Source organism: Porites lutea, chromosome 4 (assembly GCF_958299795.1).
Source record: "Porites lutea chromosome 4, jaPorLute2.1, whole genome shotgun sequence".
In the NCBI taxonomy this organism is placed as follows: domain Eukaryota; kingdom Metazoa; phylum Cnidaria; class Anthozoa; order Scleractinia; family Poritidae; genus Porites; species Porites lutea.
In genome coordinates this window covers 49,770,873-49,790,638 of record NC_133204.1, presented here as the reverse complement: position 1 = coordinate 49,790,638, position 19,766 = coordinate 49,770,873, and the positions used below count along the sequence as shown (strand labels likewise).

Sequence of the window (19,766 nt, the reverse complement as noted above, 5' to 3'; positions counted from 1 at the left end):
ATTTTCCATCTATACCCGCTAGCCGTTAGCCACCCACACCAAGAAGAAAAACTATTATTCAAATGGTAAGAAAATGTAGAAACATTCAGCCAGAAACCATGAAAAATCCGAAAACCTAATTTTAAGAACCTTGGGATCAAAATGTCGGGAGATTAATCAATCTATTAAGGAAAAAGAATAGCAATCTATGCCCTGGAAACTCAAGGATACAATCGAGGTCCTGGATGAGGAGAAGAAGGGTATTTGGCATAATAAAAATTAATAATAAAAATCAGTAAACTTTTGATGTTTTACTGCAAGTCATCACTGTCATTTGCTGTTACCACCAAGGGTCTTCTTATTTCTACATCATTCTGTCATCGGTTAACAAAATCCATTAGGGATCAATTGAAGGGATTTTCACACATTAGTATACTGTTTTTCGTTCTTGGCTTGAGTTGAAGACTTCATTGGGCTCGTTGTCGCCAATAATTTCCTCCACAGCAACCATCCTGAGGAATGACCACACAAGCAAAAGTAAGGGCTGCGCAGTCATACGGGAAAATAACGTAAACATTTACTGCAGCACGGGTAAATAGGTAAGCAAGCGGGATACAAAAATATTATTTATTAGTACGGATTTTTGAACTCTTCATTTAGAAATGAATATTGGTTTAGCTCTTTCACTTGTATTTTATGAGTTATGTTACGTCATTCTAATTTTCAATTTTCACTTAAAATTTCTCTCCAGAGTTAATTCTCTGTGTATGATAGTTCTATATTGCTACCCGCCACAACATTATGTATGATAGTGTCACCATATAAATCTACAAAACTATAACAACACTTTATTCTGTTTTTAAAACAACAATATTACAAACATTGAGAAACCGCGTTCTTGAATATGAACACAGCAAGTGCTTTTTGGGCGTTGCAATTATTGGGTACGTACCATGCACAATGAAAACTGCTTCCAGGTATGAACGCCTTTTTGTCAAATATGCCCAAAAGGGTATTGAGACCTTTTCAGTATAATTTTGCCCTACTGATTGCAGTGTACCAGAAAACATTAGATGGTGAAGGACACATTTAGTACCAACTCCTCCTTACTCAAACTCTTCTTTGGCCCATTCTCTACTAGTATCTGCTACATGAACTTTGCATTCCAAATCTGATCCAACATGATTATTTGATGCAGTAAATCCACTTTCAATTAATATTTATCAAATGACCATTATTGAAGCAAAGAAGGTTAGTTTGTTTGCTGTCAATGTATGCTTCAGGCATGCAATCACAGTACTCGTACCATTCAATGAGGGGGGGGGGGGGGGGTAGGGGTTTCACCACTTGAAATATATGAAAGGGTAGGAAAATCTGTCGTTGCATTCTCGGAAGGGTTTCATGATTTACTCATATTTAAAAGACAGTGCATTTAATACAGTTAATAGGGATACAGCGTTCTACACAAGAAGGTGAAAGGGGTACCATTTGTCAATAAAAGGTGTACGAAAGGGGTCCCTTTTCTGTCCAAAATGGTTTATAAAAGGGTAAGGGGTTGGACCTCGGGTGGAGCCTCCCTGTATAAAACTTTGTTGAGTATCCTCCTTCCCCGGGATCCAACAAACCCACCCTAACGAAACATGTTGGGAATTACACACTTGCATGTTCACTGGAATCCCATGTGCGGCTGGGAAAAACCAAACAAATGGGTCCAATTGTTTAAACATTAGGTGGCGCCATGAGAAAAATCACTATCCAGTGGATAAAAGTTAGCGAAACCGATTGCCTTATCTGGTGGGTAGTGATTTATCCAGTGTATAGCTTTATCCAACTTATGAACAACTGGCGCCAGGCATTTATCTAGTAGCAAACCCAGGAAGAACAACACAACACACACTGTCAGTAGCACAAGTCAGTCTGGAACTCTCTCTCTTAAGGACAGATACTGTTGGCCAGCAGGTACTTAGTGTCCACCCTAGAGTGCAGACTGTCTGCCTTACCAAAGGCTACCTTATTAGTACTTAATTTCGCGGTTTTGACGAGATAGTTTTTCGCGGGATTTTATTTTCGCAATTTTAGCAGGCAAATATGAAAAAAGGGCATAAAAATTCGCGATTAAAGCGTTTTCAACTTCATTTTAGTTTTTTGGTCTTTTTTTAGACTGAAGATACATATCGGAGCATACCAGTGCCAGTTAGCAATTGGTGTTTGTTCATACATATCCTGTTTATGTTGTTGCAAGCTAATTCTGTTTTGAATTTTCTATACGGGGATTAAATTTCGCGAGGATTTATTTTCGCGGGTCTTTAATTTGGCGATTTTTCCACAACTACGAAAAACGCGAAATTAAGCACCAACAAGGTATGAATCAAACATGGCAAAGACCAACTCTAGAAAGAGACTGAAAGACAGCGGCAGCAGCAGCTGACTGTAGGTGTCTGTTTCCCTCAGCTGGGCCAAAAGAATGTTATAATAGTAAGGTGGTTAGGGTTAGAAAAAGAAAATTAACAAGCCAAGCAAAGAAACACCACACAGTCATACAATACGGTAATCAATCAGAACTACATGCACATTGAAATTACAATACTTGAATTTAATAACTATTTTATCTTAGTTACAATTTTATTACTAATATTTTAAAATAACAAGCACTTTACCTTTCTCCATATATTGAAAGCTTACAGTAATTTTAGTCCTAGAATATTGAGACGTATATCAAATACTTGTACTATTCATTTTATTTTCAATAAATATTTAATTTTATCATGAACAAGAAAAGTGAAACCACCATTAGAGAAAAATCTTATAGTAAAGGACAAAGTTGTTACAGTTTGTTGAAAGTCTTCAAGTCTATAACCATTAAGCTAGACTTTAAGATCCTCATACCCATTACACTAATAATATTATTTTAATGTGGCAAACAATTTTACCACATGCTATTAGGATATGAACAGGGAACAAATGTACCCTCTCAACATTAATAGTCTAACCTATCAACCAGTTAATATCTAAGTGTTTTTAAACGACGAAATGTTCTATTTTCATGCTCAAAAATTATCATGAAAAAAAAATAACAGGTTTAATGAAGAATGTAAGAATTTCCCCTTGGATATTTTTAGTAATTCCTTTAATTTATCACCACTGTTGATCTTGAATGGTTTTCTAATATATTTTAATTTATTTTAATACAGACTGCCAGACGGAATTTAAACACTAGGCTTCTAAAACCCCATTATCAAGACAGAAGCCAGTGTCCTTAGACTCAAAATGCTAGCTCTAATTAGGTCCATTAAGGCATCTAATTTACAGATGCCAGTGTCTGGATATTATCAAAAATTATCCACGTCAATAAATTTTATGAAATTTTTTGGTATTAATCAAATTCCTGAAGACTTCCAAAGATGAGTCAACCTTTTCAAGAAAGATATGGCAAGGTTTCGATTACAGAACAAAATACCTTTTAGTTTGCTCAATTGTTGACTTGAAAGTTTTAAGAGTAATAATTATCTTGAACTGTGTCACAGTATACATACAGATGGGTACTCTTATGCATTAGTAAGCAAGAAAACTAAGCAAAGCTTTAAATAACTAAAATCATACTTTGTACAATTTAGAACTTTCCTTTATTTAGTATGTTCATTAACTAATAATATTTGGCTGAGCCTGAAAAGTTGTATCAGAATTTTTTTATCACTGATAGTTAAATACTCCATAAATTACTTTCTTGTTACGCTGCTTGATGTCTTGGTAAAAGAATACCTTTGAAGCTGTCTAATGTTATACAAGGAACCAAGCAACATTGCTTACACTCAGCTAGGAAACTAATAAATACAACAAAATAATAATTTAAGATGACTGAAAAATATATTACATCCCTACATGTCGAAATGCAGCAAAATAAACTACTTGAATGTTTGCTGTTTTTCTTTCAAAAAAGGTAGATCATAAATTACTATGGGGGTAAATAAGATTTTTAGCACTCTTTTAAATAAATTTGCTTTGCCAAAAACTTTTAAAATTAGAAAGCTCTGTACATGCAATAATTGTAGAATAATTGGTAGAATACAAATTGTCACAGTTTACCAAATCCGAAAGGACTTAAATATGACAAAAGTCTAGAAGATTTAAGAAGTTTGTTGCACTGTAACTACAGATATCCATTTAATTAATATCAGGCAAAGTAATAGACTGTTTTGCGAAATTTGCCATGTAACAGGCAGGCAGGCAAATATACAACAGTCACATTCTGAAAATTTGGAAGGAAAAGTGTGATTTTTATTTTTTAAGATGACGTCACTATTGCCAATTTTTCTATTGCAGTTTTGTTTCTTGAAAGGTATGTGTTCATTTGTAACCTATCCTTATGATGTACAGCCAGGACAAAGAATCGATGAAGTACCTATCTAAAATGGTCTGGGTAAACTATGGACCAGGACACAACAATAACTTACCATGACCATAGAACCACTTAATTCAAGTACTGTTTATAAACAATTTGTTATTGATTGGCTGTGTCTAAGAATGGCTACAGAGCATGAAAAAAAAAACCTACATGGACATCAAAGTTGATTTGGTTGGTCTACAAACACAATAATTTATTAGTTTTATGAACTTTATAGACTGTTATAAAATTGAATGAAAATGGCTGACAAAATAAATTCCAGATTGCCATATACAATGAAGGTTATTAATTTAACAAGCCCAGATGCAGTCTGGATGCACATTAACAAGAAATTACTTAGAGGAACTTAATTTTTGACCAAAATTATTAGTATGATGAGCTGTCAAATACAACAATTATGAATCATTAGTCATCAGTCAAGCCATGCTCAATGCAGGTTAACAGGATCATATTTTCCTCCTCACATTGCCATGCTAAGATTAAGCCAAACAATAATCATGGTTCAGAATAATTCTGACTAACTACATCAATGACTAAATATCACTTCATTTCTTGCACCTTAAGGCAGAATGGAAGCAAGCCCTTCTTTGATTTGCCTCCACGTAGACGCAGATCCAGCCACTTTTGACTGTTGGGAATTGTCTTGTCATTCAGGACATCAATGTCATATGCATCAATATCCACACCAGATAATGATGACAACACAGAACTGCTACTCATAGTGCTGACGTTTGACTCAAGTTCTGGATCATCAGAGCTGTTTGGAGATTGTTTCTTTTTCCTTGGCTGCAGCATCAATAACCTGATAGCACCATCCAAATGCCGAAAAACATCCAAGTTCAAGAGGTGTGACTGGATCTCAGATGAGAGGTTACTTGAGTCTGAGGCTATCCAAACTTTGACATAACCAAAATCTAGGCTTAGCTGCTGGGCACCATAAAAGCTGTTGAGATTTTAAAAAAATACCAAACTAAGATGTGTAATATTGATAGAGCTAGGAAAGTGAGTTAGAGCTAAGAACATCAAGTGTTTACTTTAAAAATGAATGCATTAAGGTCATTCCTCTGAAATAGAACCTGCACTGAGATTTTTGTCAAACATTGTGTACTGCTTTTTTGGGTTGTACAAACTTAAATTATTTTGGAATAAAATCTTGGGTACCCATACTCGTTTAGGAGCAGGAACAACTTGTATTTACACCAGTGATTCATTAAAACACCCAGTCAAGTCAAGGTACAAAAAAAAACATAAACTGCAAAGTAAAAGACTTAGTTTTCCTCATTCTTGCATCTGGCCCTGGTTGTTCAAACGTTGGATATCGCTATCCACCGGATAAATCACTATCCAGTGGATAAGTATTTGGGAAACCAATTACGTTATCCACTGAACAGATTTTTATCCGGTGGATAGCGCTATCCAACGTTTGAACAACTGGGGCCTGGCCATTAGATTAGAAGAGCAAAAGTATCAACCATCAAATGCTTCAAACTTTTTAAAGCTTCTGGACAATAAGGACTTCATAAATTCTGAGCTTTAATACTGTACTATATATTATAATTATTTTATTTTTTTATTTGGTGTCAACTAGGGGGTTAAAAATCGAACATTTTTTTTCGACCCATGAGGGTATTGCTTTGATTACACTCAAAGAAATAAAAGAAAAAGAAAGAGAGAAAGCCTTCACTTACTGTACTTCACCATAATTAAAATCACTATACACCACCATGTAGGGGTGATCACAACGCCAGAGCCAGCTCAGATTGGAATCCTTTCAATTTTATGAACAGCATCAACTACCCTTTTATATGGGATAACTACTGCTTGAGAGTTTTTTATTTCACTGCCTCTTCTCCTATTTAGCTTTTCAGTCATAACACAAAATGGGTCCCAGATTAGTGTTTACAACACTTCTGTAATTGGCAGCAAACAAAATCTAATGTACAAATGTACACATGTTGTAGTTTTTAAAGGAATGTTCATGAATTAAAACAGAATGCATATTGCTGTCTATGTTAAAAGCAGGCAAAATAAAATTAATAATTCAAATAGATGAAACCAAAGGCAACCCATCTCTAAGTCACCTGAAAACAATCTCCTGCTTGAGTATCCAATCACTCCATGACTCCATCATGCTATTCACAGTAAGTGTCAGCACATTCAGTCTACCATCCAGTGGAAATCCTTCTGTGCTTTCCACAACTGGTTCCAAAATCTGACGAATGGCATACTCTACATATGTGCTACGCTGATATGGAACACCTATAATGTTTAACAAAATAAGGTTGAGTATAATGGTTTCAATAGGCGAATGTTCTTTCACAGTTCTCGCTCCATATTACACACTTATTAGCTTATTCTCTGATCAAGCTATTAAAATAACAACTTTGGATTATTTAAAGATTATAACCATACTAGTCAGAGTCTATGCAAAGTCCAGATATATTCTGAATGTACATTATTGATAAACCAATTAATTGTACACTGAGGCAAACTGAAGAGCACTTTAAAGAGAAATTCACATTAAAGAATTTAGTGTACCTGAATGTCGGCTCTTTTTCCAGCTCTTTCCAACTGGCATGGCCTCTTGAAAGAACCCACTTGACATCTTTGTCAAATTGTTTGAAAACAGCATCCAAAACTTTTTTACCAGTCCCTAAAAGATGATAACACCATCTTAAGTTTCGGCAGATGATGTAGGAAAAAGGGGGGCTTCCAGCTCGTGTTCCTCTTGTAACAAACATAGCTGGTCATGCAGGGTACTACCTCAGAGCCATTATACACCTTACACGGTAAGCAAAATGGTAGCCTGCAAATACAGCAGTCTCTCCGTGCTCCTCACAGCTACAGGGAAAGACTCTCACTCTCACAGGACAGACGTCTGCGATTTAGCCCCAACAATTCCATATTGATCCTGCAGATTTGTCTGGAATCTGGCCAATGAGCACCAATTAGTTAACGTAGTAATAAACATATTTTGCTATTGTTTTCAATTGAAAGACAAAAGGACCCAAAGATCTAATATAAATGTAGTCTGTTAAAAAACAATCATTAATTGTGGATTATATAACACTAGCTGTTGACACTGGTACATAATAAGTATTTAATTTTATTTTAGTCATTAAAACCAACACACAAACCTCCAACTTGCTTTTCTGCTCTTGTAAACGATGATAGTGCAAGGAGAGGGAATTCCAGTTATTGTTGTGATCATGAACAACACACAATAATTGAATGAAGCTAAAAGTCTTCTTGAATGACTCTAAAATAATTGGCAGGTCCCATTGCACAAGCAACAGAAACTGTTCCAAAGACCAAGAGGTTAAAAACTGGTGCATCTTTGTGTCAAGCCAGTTCAAAGTGAAAGATAGCAGGGCATGCAGGCGACAAAGGCTTGGTGTAAGTGATAGTGCTAATACTCTTGGAACTCTGCTGGACAAAGGATCTGGCTGGTTGGAAGAACGTTTCCAATAACTTGTCATTTCTAAAATACTGTCCAGGGGATCAAAAAGCCTGATCATGGCACACACTGTCCGTGTGGCTGGAACTCCATCTGTAAGCTGGTCACCATCCATACGGCATCTGTCAGTCCCTGCTGTCACAAGAAGACTGCAAAAAGCTGAAGACAAAATTGTGGAGTTCATTAAGTTTACACAATTTAGTTCCCACTTAAGGGCAGGCTAAACTAGGAAAATGACCTGACTTTGCATCCAAAAATAAAAATCTGTGTCCGCACTCTTTTTTCCTCACAAAGTTAAGCTGGGAACATTGTATGTCCCCAACAATGTTTTATACTTCAGCCAGGTACTACTGATGGCAAATCATCAGAATGCACCAATGACTCTTCAGCAAAAAGTGACTAGTGTCACTTAGAAAACAATAATTATTTAGTTCGAGTTTGCTCGAAATAAGCAAGCATTAATTATTGTGATGGTTCATATCACCTTATGGTTATGGGATAACTTAAGGGGGTCAGGGTACATACAAAAAATTGCAACCATTTTCAAGGACTTTTCAAGGACCACCTATTAGGAATATAATATCACAGATTGTACAAAAATGCACATCCCCAGACTATTATAATAAAGCCTTTAGGCTTTAACTGTTTGCTTCACCAACCTCTCTATATTTTTCAGTTCACTTGTCTTAAATTGTTAATTACTGCATAAAACATTGAGTACTTTGGGTAAACTTAATAACCGTTAAATTCTCTGAGTTATGATTCATATTCTGTCTTGGACAACCAAAAAGCAAAGAACACTTTCCAAGCTACTACATTCAAAGTTGAAGAAAATTCAACGACTTTTCAAGATTGTGTGAACCCTGTGTCTCATGTGCAAGTGATGTAGTGTGTTCTGATTAAACAACAGATTCCCTAACACCACATATCAAGCCTCAATTTGAATTTCCAATTCTTCAACTGAAGAACGTGATATTGAAACCAATAAATAAATGAACTCAATATTAAAAATAATCAATTTGAACTTTTATTACTAATATAAATACTTGACAGGGTTTTACTGTAAAGCGCTGAACAAAAAAACTGTTAGGCAGGGTTAGGATTATCATCCAGAATAATTTCAAATAATCTAATGGAGAGCCACATATTCTACAATAACCAGTTGGGCTTATTTGCTTTGGCTTCAGACCTCTTTTAGCTGGCTTTTTTTTAACACTCTGTGTTGACATTCTTCAACAAACACGCAACTTTGGCTGCCATTCTTTTGCATTTTTTATATTTAACCAAGTGTTGTAAAGTAACTCTTTAATGCTTAAAAGCCAATTACATGAGAATATTAATATCTTCAAATGTTACCAAACATTATACCAACTATGTGTATTCTCACTGGCTACAGCAGTAAGAGCAGTTAATTTTGGAAATCGGCGCAACCTATAAAGATGATTAATTAGTTGTGTGCTGGCGCCAAGTGCATGATCTCCAAGAGCAATGACAAAGTTTGTTCCATGAGACAGTGTGTTTGTCATTATTTTCTCCATGACCGTGTATAATAAAACAACAATTACATGACGCATTTCTGTTATCCAGAATAATCAAAGTCTGGGTAAGTGCTATCAGCCTTAGTCTTCACCTATGGCTCGTAACACTTACCCTGACCTTGGACCAATATAATCAGTGAGGCAGAAAACATTGCAGTTACTATTAGTAGTATTTTCACATAACTCTTTGTTACCTGAATCCCAGTTTGATGCTGAGGCCAGACAGTGAATGTAACAGCTGACAGCTTGTAGAGAACTTGCGCCAGCAGGTGGTAAACAGCCTGTAAAAAAAATTTACTTTTTAATACACTTTGCAACAATAATGTTTTTAAATAGATTTCTTTAGCTTGTTAATATTCTGCTGTGCCAATGTAGGTTATGTGATGCTTTCAAGTGAATTGGCTCTTGTCTTAATTAATATTTTTATAAATTATGCATAGATAAGCACATAAATATGATGAAAATTGGAAGAAACAGTTCCCAAACTAATACAGCATCACATCACGAACTGTATTTGGAAATAAAACATATATCAAGCTAAATTACAGAGCTCTAATATCACCAGTAGTTGTAGAGGCCTAGAGTACCAGTCATAAGGCGTTTTGAGTCCAACCATTAAGGCAGTTACTTCAATGAGTAATAAATTTATGTCTTGGTAAAAAGCTGTGGTGTAATTTGTCTTGTTACAAGAAATTTTCCCACCTAGGATTGTTTGGTTATGACACAAAAGCATAATTTTTCACCATTACTGTATAAAAGCAATTTTACTATCACACCAGTAAAATGTAGTTAATGGAACGGGACGCTAGTTATCAGTAACCCATTCATGGCGGTTCTTTTTCAACAAAGCAATTGTGTAGTCAGGTTGTCAAGGTCAGCAAGCTCTAAGATGCACTGTATTCTAGCGTAGAACTTTATGGCCTTATTGTCTTAAGCAGACTAGTACAAGCCCCAGCGTTGGCCAATATTCTCAAAGCACTATTCATGGCTAAGAGTTTGCACATGCAATGCTGAGCTGTCTTGTAGTACAGCCTTTTCTACTGGCTATGCCAGCAGACATTGGTCTACCTATAAAAGCCTAGAACAACTGTTCAGAGTTCACTTGGGTTCCAGTGTTCAGCAAGGTTTAAGCGCTCAGTATACTATTCTTGTAAAACTTTTTCCCTCCCTCCCTCCCTTTGGAGACGAGGTTTGGGCTTTGTTTTGTGCTATGCCATCAAATAAACTAGGGACACTCCTCGCAGTGCGGTTAAGTCTGCCCAGAGACTTCCCCCAAGCTTGTTGGCCGCATTGCCATTTAATATCACCCGCAAAGCGATACTCTTGTCCGATCCAGCACGTGCTGTATTGCATTCAGCTTGTAATGCTGGGGAGATAAGTGAGGTTCTTTGGCCATGCCATTGTCGGAAGTCACACAGGCTAACCTAGTGCAAGGCAGTGCTCCCCCATTATCGCCAACTTATATTATTTGTTTTATAATTAAGTCACTTCACTTTTAACATGCATCATAAAGGAGCAGAGACATTAACTGTCTTGTTTTATGTGGTTAATTGTAATTAAAGCTAACTTAAATGCAAAACAATGCTGGTCAGCAACCTTCCCCTGTTGTGGTTATGCAGAGTGGTTGGTGGAGGTGGGGGGGGGGGGGGGGGGGGTTGCAGGGGCTTGTGTGGTTTTACAGCTTGGCTGTTGAGATCAACTCATGCTCTTTGCCTGTTTCATTGTGTGCCCAGCGACTTCACTTCCTGCCCTCCCTCCCTCTCTGTGGTAAGCATGAGGTAAGTATCATTGTTTCACTGTTTTTTCAGTGTGACAGTGCCTGGTGGTTGCTGCTCACAGGGTTGTCATGGTTACCCCACACGCTCGGCTCTTGTGCTTGTCGTTCCAACATCTTCCCAGTCACCTTCCCTAAGCTCATCTATTGTTGATGAATTTAATAAAAGGATAAACAAACATTTAAAAAAGGAGACTCTTTTATATTGGATGTTACTGGACAAGGCCGTGTACATACAAAGACTTTTACCTCAGCATCTCAAAAGGAGTTAGACAGGGTAAGCATTCTCACTACGTTTATTTTTTTCTAACTTTAAATGTTATGGATATACAAGTACTTTGTGAATATGTACATATTCTTAACTATTTACTATTAATTATTTGAGTAATCATGAATCTTTGTAAAATTCCACATCAGCCTAGTGCTGCCTTTTATTTCTGACCTTTCCAAATATTAATGAACAGATGTTTGTATGTGCATATGAGATCATAAACTGAAAATGGCAGCCAGTGGTGCCCTTCTATGCTAATGTTGAGCTTACAGTGCTGAAAAAATTTTCAGTTGTCCTCTAATCTGCAACATTACATAACATTACCATTACCATGTATATTTAAGTTAACATGACGTTGTTATATAATAATATTATAACATGCCTTGGTCACTCGCTACCAACACTTAACTGCTAAACTTACATGAGTTGGATATACTAGATAAATTCATTACATTTGCTCTGCTATAACTGAGATCGTGAGCCAAATGAGGCAAGTGGAAGGTCTTTCAAGAGCCAATTAGCTAAGCAAGTCAAATACACCATTTCTGTTTTTAGTCAAAACCTGCATGCACTTTCACAAAATTAAGGATCAACTCCGACCAAAGATTAAAACAACCTGTTTTTAAAAGGATCAGCAAGGTCAAACTTTTAGCCATTACATTGTTAAAATACTGCCCGTTAAAAAAACCTTCAGATTCTATTATTTAAAAGAAAAACCTTATAACTGGATAACTTTCTTCACAGTGTCCTAGTTTGAGTGTTTCCACTCTGTCAATGATAATTTTTTACTTCCATGATAAACTTATTTAAATTATGTACCTGAAATATCTGGCTTCCTGGCCTTTTTTAAATTTTTAGTTATTCAGGAAGTCAGTACCCTCTTATTTAATTAATTATTTTCATCTAATATCTTGTGAAATAATTGTAATATCTTGCTTTGGGTACAATGAGTTGTTGTTGTTGTTGTGTACTAGAGACCTTTAGATTTTAAGACGAGTACAACTACCAAATCGAGTACAAGACGAGTACAACTACGAAATCGAGTACAAGATTTTCTCAATACTAGGTAGTGCATTTGCATGAACCAGTGTCATTTTGGTGATTGTGATTCTACTATGAGTTTCAACTTCAACTTCAACTTTATTTAAATTTGGAAATATATTACAAAAATACATTGGGACTGGCCTGCAGTTAGCAAGGCTATTTGAGGCAGGCCAGGCTACATAATTTACTACAAACTCGATAAATACAAAGAAATTAAACGTTACACAAGTAAATATATTTTACAGTAGATACATACTATTTTACTCAAATACAAGAAAAATATTGGAGTGAATTTTAAAAATAGAATAAAATGAAAATAAAGGACAAGAGAATTGCTTTTTCATTTTCACTTTAATTGTATCTACATCAATATAGGAGTCTTCAGTTTGAAGGATACCGAGAAGTGTTGCTTTTAGTGCTCTTTTAAAAGCTTTTTTCGGTCTTTCTTTAAGAATTTGAGGTATCCCATTCCAAATTCTCACCCCAACATGCGAGAAAGCATGTGTTTGACATTGAGTCAAGATTCTTTAGTATAAAAATGTTCAGAGGTTGAGGCACGTGTACTGTAAGTATGAACACTAGAAATTCGAGAGAAGAGTTTCAAAATATTATCCAGAGCAATGTTTTTATTTACATCATACACAAGACTACAAACGGATTCATAATATAGAGACTGTAAAGGAAGAATTTTTGCATTGACAAAAAAAGGTATTACGTGGTCGTTTGTTTCAACTAAATATATTAAATGCAGTGCGCGATTTTGAAGGACAAGAATTTGGTCAAGGAAAGTTTTACACGTTGCCCCAAGAGATAAGACAGTAAGTTAGATAAGGTGTAATTAGTGACTGACAAATATTTAGGACGAACTTCCTTCAATAAAGGTAACTGTGCTAATTTCTTTCATGAAAAAGAGTACAATGGAGCTTTCTGGGGTGCTTTTTTTTATGAGAATATATGTGAAAAAAACTTTATGTCAAAATTCATACTTGTAGTCATTCTCATCCTTGAATCTAAAGGTCTCTATTTACTAAAGAGAACACAACATCAGGCAAAGAAAAACTATATGTACTTCTGCCAAGTGGGGTAAACATAACCTATTATACCTTAAATATAACTACTCTTCCACTGGGTCAAGTCTTAACTAAGATCCCTTTCAATGTTTTTTCTTCAAGAAAGAAATAATCAAAATGAAGAACAAAATGGTTACAACTGTTTAACTATTTTGAATATTATTCAAATCAGATTTTTTTTTTATTTAAAACTTCAGTGCAGTCAGAAAATGGCAGTTTGTCATTAAATGAAATTACCATTTAGCTTCACAAAACAAATGGAAATTAACAGAAATGCTTTCATATCTCTAAGTCCCCATTAATCATGTTTAGTTCCTTGGTTTTTAATCAATTGCATATTAAATGACAAAGATAAATTCACACCCATTTCACCAATAAAAATGTTGCGACATTAAATATGTGTAGAGAAATACAATTGACATTAATTTTCCACATACTTGCATGCTTTGTTAAAAACATTGTTTTCTGTTGTTTTTTTACAAAAAGCACAACCTCAAGATCAGATAGTTCAAAATGGGTTTCCTTGCATAATTTTCACCTGACCTGGCCTCAGGGGATTAATCAGAGAAGCGAAAGAATATTAACTTTACTAGTAAATGATTCCTTGAGGCCTTGTTTTGTGGGAAAAATGTATCCTAGAAAATGATAAATAAAAACAGTAGCCATTCCAGGTTTACAATATTATTAAAAAGACATCAGAATTTCACATAAAGAATATTCACCTGCTAGGTTTCCTTCTTATATGTAATGCATCATATCGTACATGATAAGAGTACACAGTGCAAAATTGATAAAGGAAAACATTCTGTGGAACTGGCCATTCGTAATATTTTTTTCTATCATTCAAATGAATTCTCCTGTTTTCTTAAGCAAATAATAGACTGACTGCAAAATGAACCCTATGCAACACGCCTATAATTCTGTTTTAAAAAGCACTCTTTAAATGACCACCAAAGGGAAAAATAGATGATAAAAATTGCTCTTAGAATAGAAACAACTGAACATTGGAGGAACTGAGCTGTTTATGGTAAAAATTCTTTAACTTAAACATTTTTGCTATTGATATTTCTAACAAATTGTACAATAAAAGAGGTGGTCTTCACATCTCATAGCTTTTTATATATTTTGTGATGACAAAGAGGCAGCTGTAAATGTACATTCAAAATGTGAAAATGAGAAACGTTTCAAGTGCACTTTGCGTGGTGCACACAAACAAAAATTTATGGCATTAATGTTTCACACAAAATTGATATGAACATATTTAATAAGGATGTAAAAGTGATGGAATAAACAAGGTCTCCCAGGATTTTGTGCCAGAGATATGGGTTGACTAACTTTGCAAAAGGTTGTTGAAGGCATTCTATTCAAAATGTAATACCATTCACCTCTACAGATCTCCCCCCCCGCCCCCCCCCCCCCGACTCCCTCCACCCCCACACAGACAAGTTCATATACACAGGCTTCCATTTTACCTTACTTCAACCTTTGTTTTCCTTTGTGTTTGGGCACATGATAATATATTGTCTTGAGCATAAAGCAAATAATTTGAACCAAGGGTTAAATTGAAAGACAAAACATCGCTAAATAAACAGCAATTTGTGAATGATGATAATGCAGAGTCCCCAGAATGTTCCATCTGCTAGAATTAAGAACAGTAATGAGAGATTACCAGTCCAGACAATAAGATGGCTCCATTGAGCATCAGTACTATTTCTTTTTGTTCAAGATGGATGCAACTTATATATTTGTTGGGTGCCATTTTTCCGTCACAGCAACATTGCATCTACACAGACAGATGATCATTGTGCTATTTTCTGTCTTAATCCATTACTTCTTTGACTTTTATTTCATGAAGTGCTTTAACTTTGCCACAAAAACAAATAGTGCATTATTTGCTATTTTTACGGATAAAGCTGCAAAAAAAATTACACAAAGGAACACAAGAAAATTCATGGGTAATTGTTTTTGCTTTGCTGGCATCATTACAAACACACATGGATTAGGGTTTGCTATATATATGGTCATATATAGCTCTACACAATCACTATACATCCAAACCATTCAAATTGGTCAGTAGGTTCCAAACCACTAAAACACACAATATTGTGTGTTTTAGATCGTCACAATATTAGTTATGAGCTTTACAATCACTACAATATTATTAACAAACTGTGATGCTGCATATTGTGAAAGCTTTTATTGACTTTTTGTCGACTAAGATTTCGGTTGCATTCCTCTGAGATGATCCAGATTAGGATTTATGGTATGTTGGAAGATCACTCAGATCAGGGCGCATCAAAGGTTCTGATGAATCTTTGGGATTTAACAGTTCCTTTGATGCACAAAAGGATGTGAACGATCTTAGACGATTAGTCCTTCTACAGATCATCTGAAAGGAATCATTGCAACCTTTGTTGGAGAATGAGACCACTGCACAGTTTTATTATGCAGCTAGAACTTTACCTCAACAGAACAACATTGCAAAATCTTTATGCTACTTTGTTTTAATATTAGATCTACTTAATATGTGCCATATACCAAATCTACTGAATCTCTGAGCAGTCAGCATAATTGCAAAAACAATATAGAAGATATATAACACAAAAACAACCTTTTTAGATTAAACTTAAAAGTAAAACATTAAATTAGAAGGGAAAAAAGTGATCAAATATCCAATGGTATGAAAAAAATCTTTAAGAAATCTGATATTAGGCAGATGAGTCAGCATTCTACTTGCTTTTTATTTCCTTTTCTTAATATTTCCCAAAAGCCTTGCTCAACCAATCTCACCTTTTAGTTAAATATTTTTGGTAATGTAAAAGAGTAAAAAATAGACTTTATTTGAAGCTGCTCCTATTAGGAATATACCGTATATTTTCAGATATCTTAAACCCATATTTTTTTGAGCCTCCTGATAAATTCAACCAACCATTACTTTCCTTCCCCAGTCTAACACTGTAATACCTCAAAATATTGTAAAAACTCCTAATAATCTTATCATCGGGAGGTTTAAAAAAAATTGCGGTGTACTCAAAGCAGAAAAGATAAGCCTTGTTATAATAATAGACACTATACTGTAAGACATACCTTATTACCTCATACCTTATTATCACTTATTTTTGAGCGCCTTTAATTTTGTGAATTTGGAATAGAAATATTTTGCGGGCCTTAAAATTCGCAATTTTGAAGAATCACCGTTTTTCAAGGTAATTAAATTTTGCGAACCAAGTACACTAGCGCTTGTTTTTAAAACTTCCATTTCTGCATTTTATTTAACTACAACGGAATAGAAACGCAACAAGCAACTGGTTGAAACATTCAACAAAGTCAGCAACATGACATCTTTTAAAAGGACACTGACATAAGCAATCGAGGCACTATTTAGTTTGATGGCACTGCCAATAAGCTTTAAGATAAGGATCGCCTCAATGTTTTCAAATGGATCTTATGCGATAAGGTTGTCTTCCCTTGAACAAGTTAGGATATTCCCACTTTGCTCCATCCTTTCGCAAAGTGCCGCTTTCCGCACTGCCTGTCAAGGGGCTGTTAAGAACATTTTTAAAAGGATAATCCAGCAAGCAGCTCTTCTGCAAACTTCTTGAGTTGTAAAATTTTTTTATTGTCTCCTAAGCATTTCGTGTGACTAGTGCACACTTAATAAGGGAGTTTTACAAAACAAATAAGAGCACCTGTATATATACCTAAAAACAAACTGAATTTTACATTGAACAAAAAACATCTATGTATTTGAAACTGGGAAACAGGCAGAGAAATATTTTGCAAGGTGTGACATATCTGTAATGTTTTGGGACCTACAGTTTTAGTTACATGCTCCTAGCAGACGGAAAATTTAAATAAAGGTTTTTATTAAGGTTACTCAATTTTGCTTCTTCAAATGAAGTCAATTTTTCACCCTTTTCAATCTTTTTTTTTTTGCAGGACTTTAATTTCACGAAATGTTTTAAATTGCGAAAATTGCGAAATTTAAGTCTCACAAAAATAAGTGATGATAAAGCACTTACCAGAAAGCCGCAAAGACTCCAACATCCTCACAATAACCATCTGAAGGAGGTCCGACCACAGAAACAATGGTCCCAGGGTACTTTCTGTTACACTTGTAAAACCAGGAATGTCTGAAATTTCATCTATTAATTCTTCTCCAAAACTGGTCCAAAGCATTGCACTGTACTGAGATTGTATCTGCTTCATGGTTTCCACATCCAGTGGCTCATTCCACTGTACACGCTTGTTAAGTCTTGGCGACCCATGTCCAGGTGAATGTCTAAGAATACCATGTCCTTCTGGATGCATTGCCAAACTACTACCCACCCCTCCCTCATCAGCCCCAGTTCCAGCAGCAGCTGTTACAACTTTCGTCTTAGGGGTTTGTAGAGGGGGAAGAACAACAGATTTTTTTTCACTGCTCATGTGCCGTCCCAAAATTAGTGTGGTGGATGTAGCAAGTTTTGATATCAAATTACTAAAAAATGACTGTTCCTGTGAATCAAACATTAACAAGGGCGACTCAGGGTCAAGTTTCAAGAGAGGGATTTGGTTTCGACCCAAAACTGACAATACCCCATTTGGGGCGCCTCCTTCGGTTCTCGTGTTGCCGCCGATTGAGACAACCCCGAAATCTTTCCACTCAAAGTAAGAAGCGAAGTCGTATTTCAGTACTCGTGAAACTTCTTGGTGTTCGCTTACAAATTTACGAACATACCCGGCCAATATTTTCGAGCGTGCAAAAGCGATGCCAGTCAAAAGTTTGCTCAGGGTTAATAAACAAACATGATCAGCAGAGGTAGAAACAGCTGGAAATAACAACAAGCCTCCTAACCTTGCCTGAGTAGAGTTCGACAGCGCAAAACGACTTTCCTCACTTAAACTCGGCATTTTATGTTCATCGTTTTTAAAGCTTTTACAGTATTCAACAAGTCGATTGAAATCTTCGATTCCTTGGCAAACGCAGTTTAACTCTTGCCGACTCAAACCCCATTTGCATTTTTCAGCAATTCGCAGTACACAAAGCAAAATATTCCCGATAAGCGAAAAAGCCCTTTCTGCGTGTTGATGAAGCGTTTTGTAAACCATCGACAAATCATCGTGCATATCAGGCAAAGAACTTCGAAGCCAAGGGTCCGTAGATACCATTTTTGTCAACGATACACGGTACATGTACTGAGTCTTAGCCTTTTGGCAAATGTTATGAAATCCCTCAACTTTGAATGGAAAGTCGCGTGAAATTTTCCTCCCGTTCTCCATGTAAGAAGTGTAGTTTTCAAAGGTTTCCTCCAGTTCTCCAATAAACTCGGCGGACGCTTGAAGCCGAACAAGACATTCTCTCGCCAACACAATCTTTGAGCGATCGCCAAATTTTCGACCGATATCAGTGTAAATCTCATTGAGGCGAACACCCTGTTCAAAATGGCCAAAACTCACCGAGTCATGTTGAGGTCTCAAGCAGGCATTTTTAGCCGGATTCACGCTATTGAACACTTTCTGAAGAGTTGTGAAGTTCTTGTCCAAATCTTTTGGCGAGATTTGAGTAACCGAAAGTCGTTGAAACGCGTTGTCGCTGCCATGGTTGCTGCTTTCCGAGCCGAAATTCATGGCACTTTTCCCAGCGCTTTCCTAACTCTTGTTGTCCTTTCATAGGTACAATAGCACAGCAACAAGGGCATGCTGCTATTACTGTCTCTTCTTAACCAGCATTTATGTAGAAATGTGTCGTCGTTAATTCAAACCAAAGCCGGTCAAGACAGCACTCACACTTAGACCATCTTTGTTGATAAAAAAGAGAACCTCTTCCCCAGTTCACTAGCGCGGCTAAACCGGAAAGACCTTGGCAAAGGGACTCTGACCATTTTTTGCAATACTGTAAATGGCCTGGTTTGAAGTAAAATGATATATTATTGTAACAGAATACTACAGTGTATTGTGGCTACGTTTTCAAGTTTTGTTTTACCTCGAAGTGACAACAACACAAAATGCAAATTAATTTTGGGTAGGATTTTTTTAACTCTTCATTTTAACTTCAAAAGAAAGAAACATACGAAAAGAGAAGAGAAAACGTTGTACCCAAAATATGAAACATTTAAAAAGATATAGAAAAAGGAACGCTTAAGACCATAGCAGGGGGAAAATGGAAGAAAAATACACCATTAAACAAAAGGACTGATATTGGTAAAGGAAAATATTTCATGCTTAAAATAGTTTCCACTCAGAAAACTT

At 35.8% G+C, this 19,766-nt stretch overlaps 1 protein-coding gene across 2 annotated transcripts; it reads right to left on the bottom strand.

The window, feature by feature from the left end:
* Positions 1 to 352: 352 nt before the first annotated feature.
* On the bottom strand, positions 353 to 19,366 carry LOC140933964 (uncharacterized). Of its 2 annotated transcripts, XM_073383644.1 has the most exons (7): positions 17,558 to 19,366; positions 9,571 to 9,657; positions 7,519 to 7,997; positions 6,920 to 7,034; positions 6,463 to 6,640; positions 4,940 to 5,324; positions 353 to 491 (listed from the first exon to the last, which is right to left on the bottom strand). In XM_073383644.1, the coding sequence occupies exons 1-7, from the start codon at positions 19,143 to 19,145 to the stop codon at positions 447 to 449; spliced, it is 2,877 nt and encodes a 958-aa protein (XP_073239745.1). In that variant the 5' UTR covers positions 19,146 to 19,366; the 3' UTR covers positions 353 to 446. The 2 variants fall into 2 exon arrangements, with proteins under 2 accessions (XP_073239745.1, XP_073239746.1); XM_073383645.1 differs by lacking the exon at positions 353 to 491 and having other exon boundaries at positions 2,552 to 5,324; positions 17,558 to 19,363.
* Positions 19,367 to 19,766: the final 400 nt, after the last annotated feature.

What these genes read in the sequence shown, in the direction of transcription:
- LOC140933964 (XM_073383644.1), bottom strand. Translation starts at nt 19,145, where the DNA reads ATGAATTTCGGCTCGGAAAGCAGCAACCATGGCAGCGACAACGCGTTT. An exon ending in AGCATCAAACTGGGATTCAG is followed by an intron (nt 7,998 to 9,570) that starts GTAACAAAGAGT and finishes TTTTGTCTTCAG; the next exon opens with CTTTTTGCAGTCTTCTTGTG. An exon ending in AGCAGAAAAGCAAGTTGGAG is followed by an intron (nt 7,035 to 7,518) that starts GTTTGTGTGTTG and finishes ATCATCTTTTAG; the next exon opens with GGACTGGTAAAAAAGTTTTG.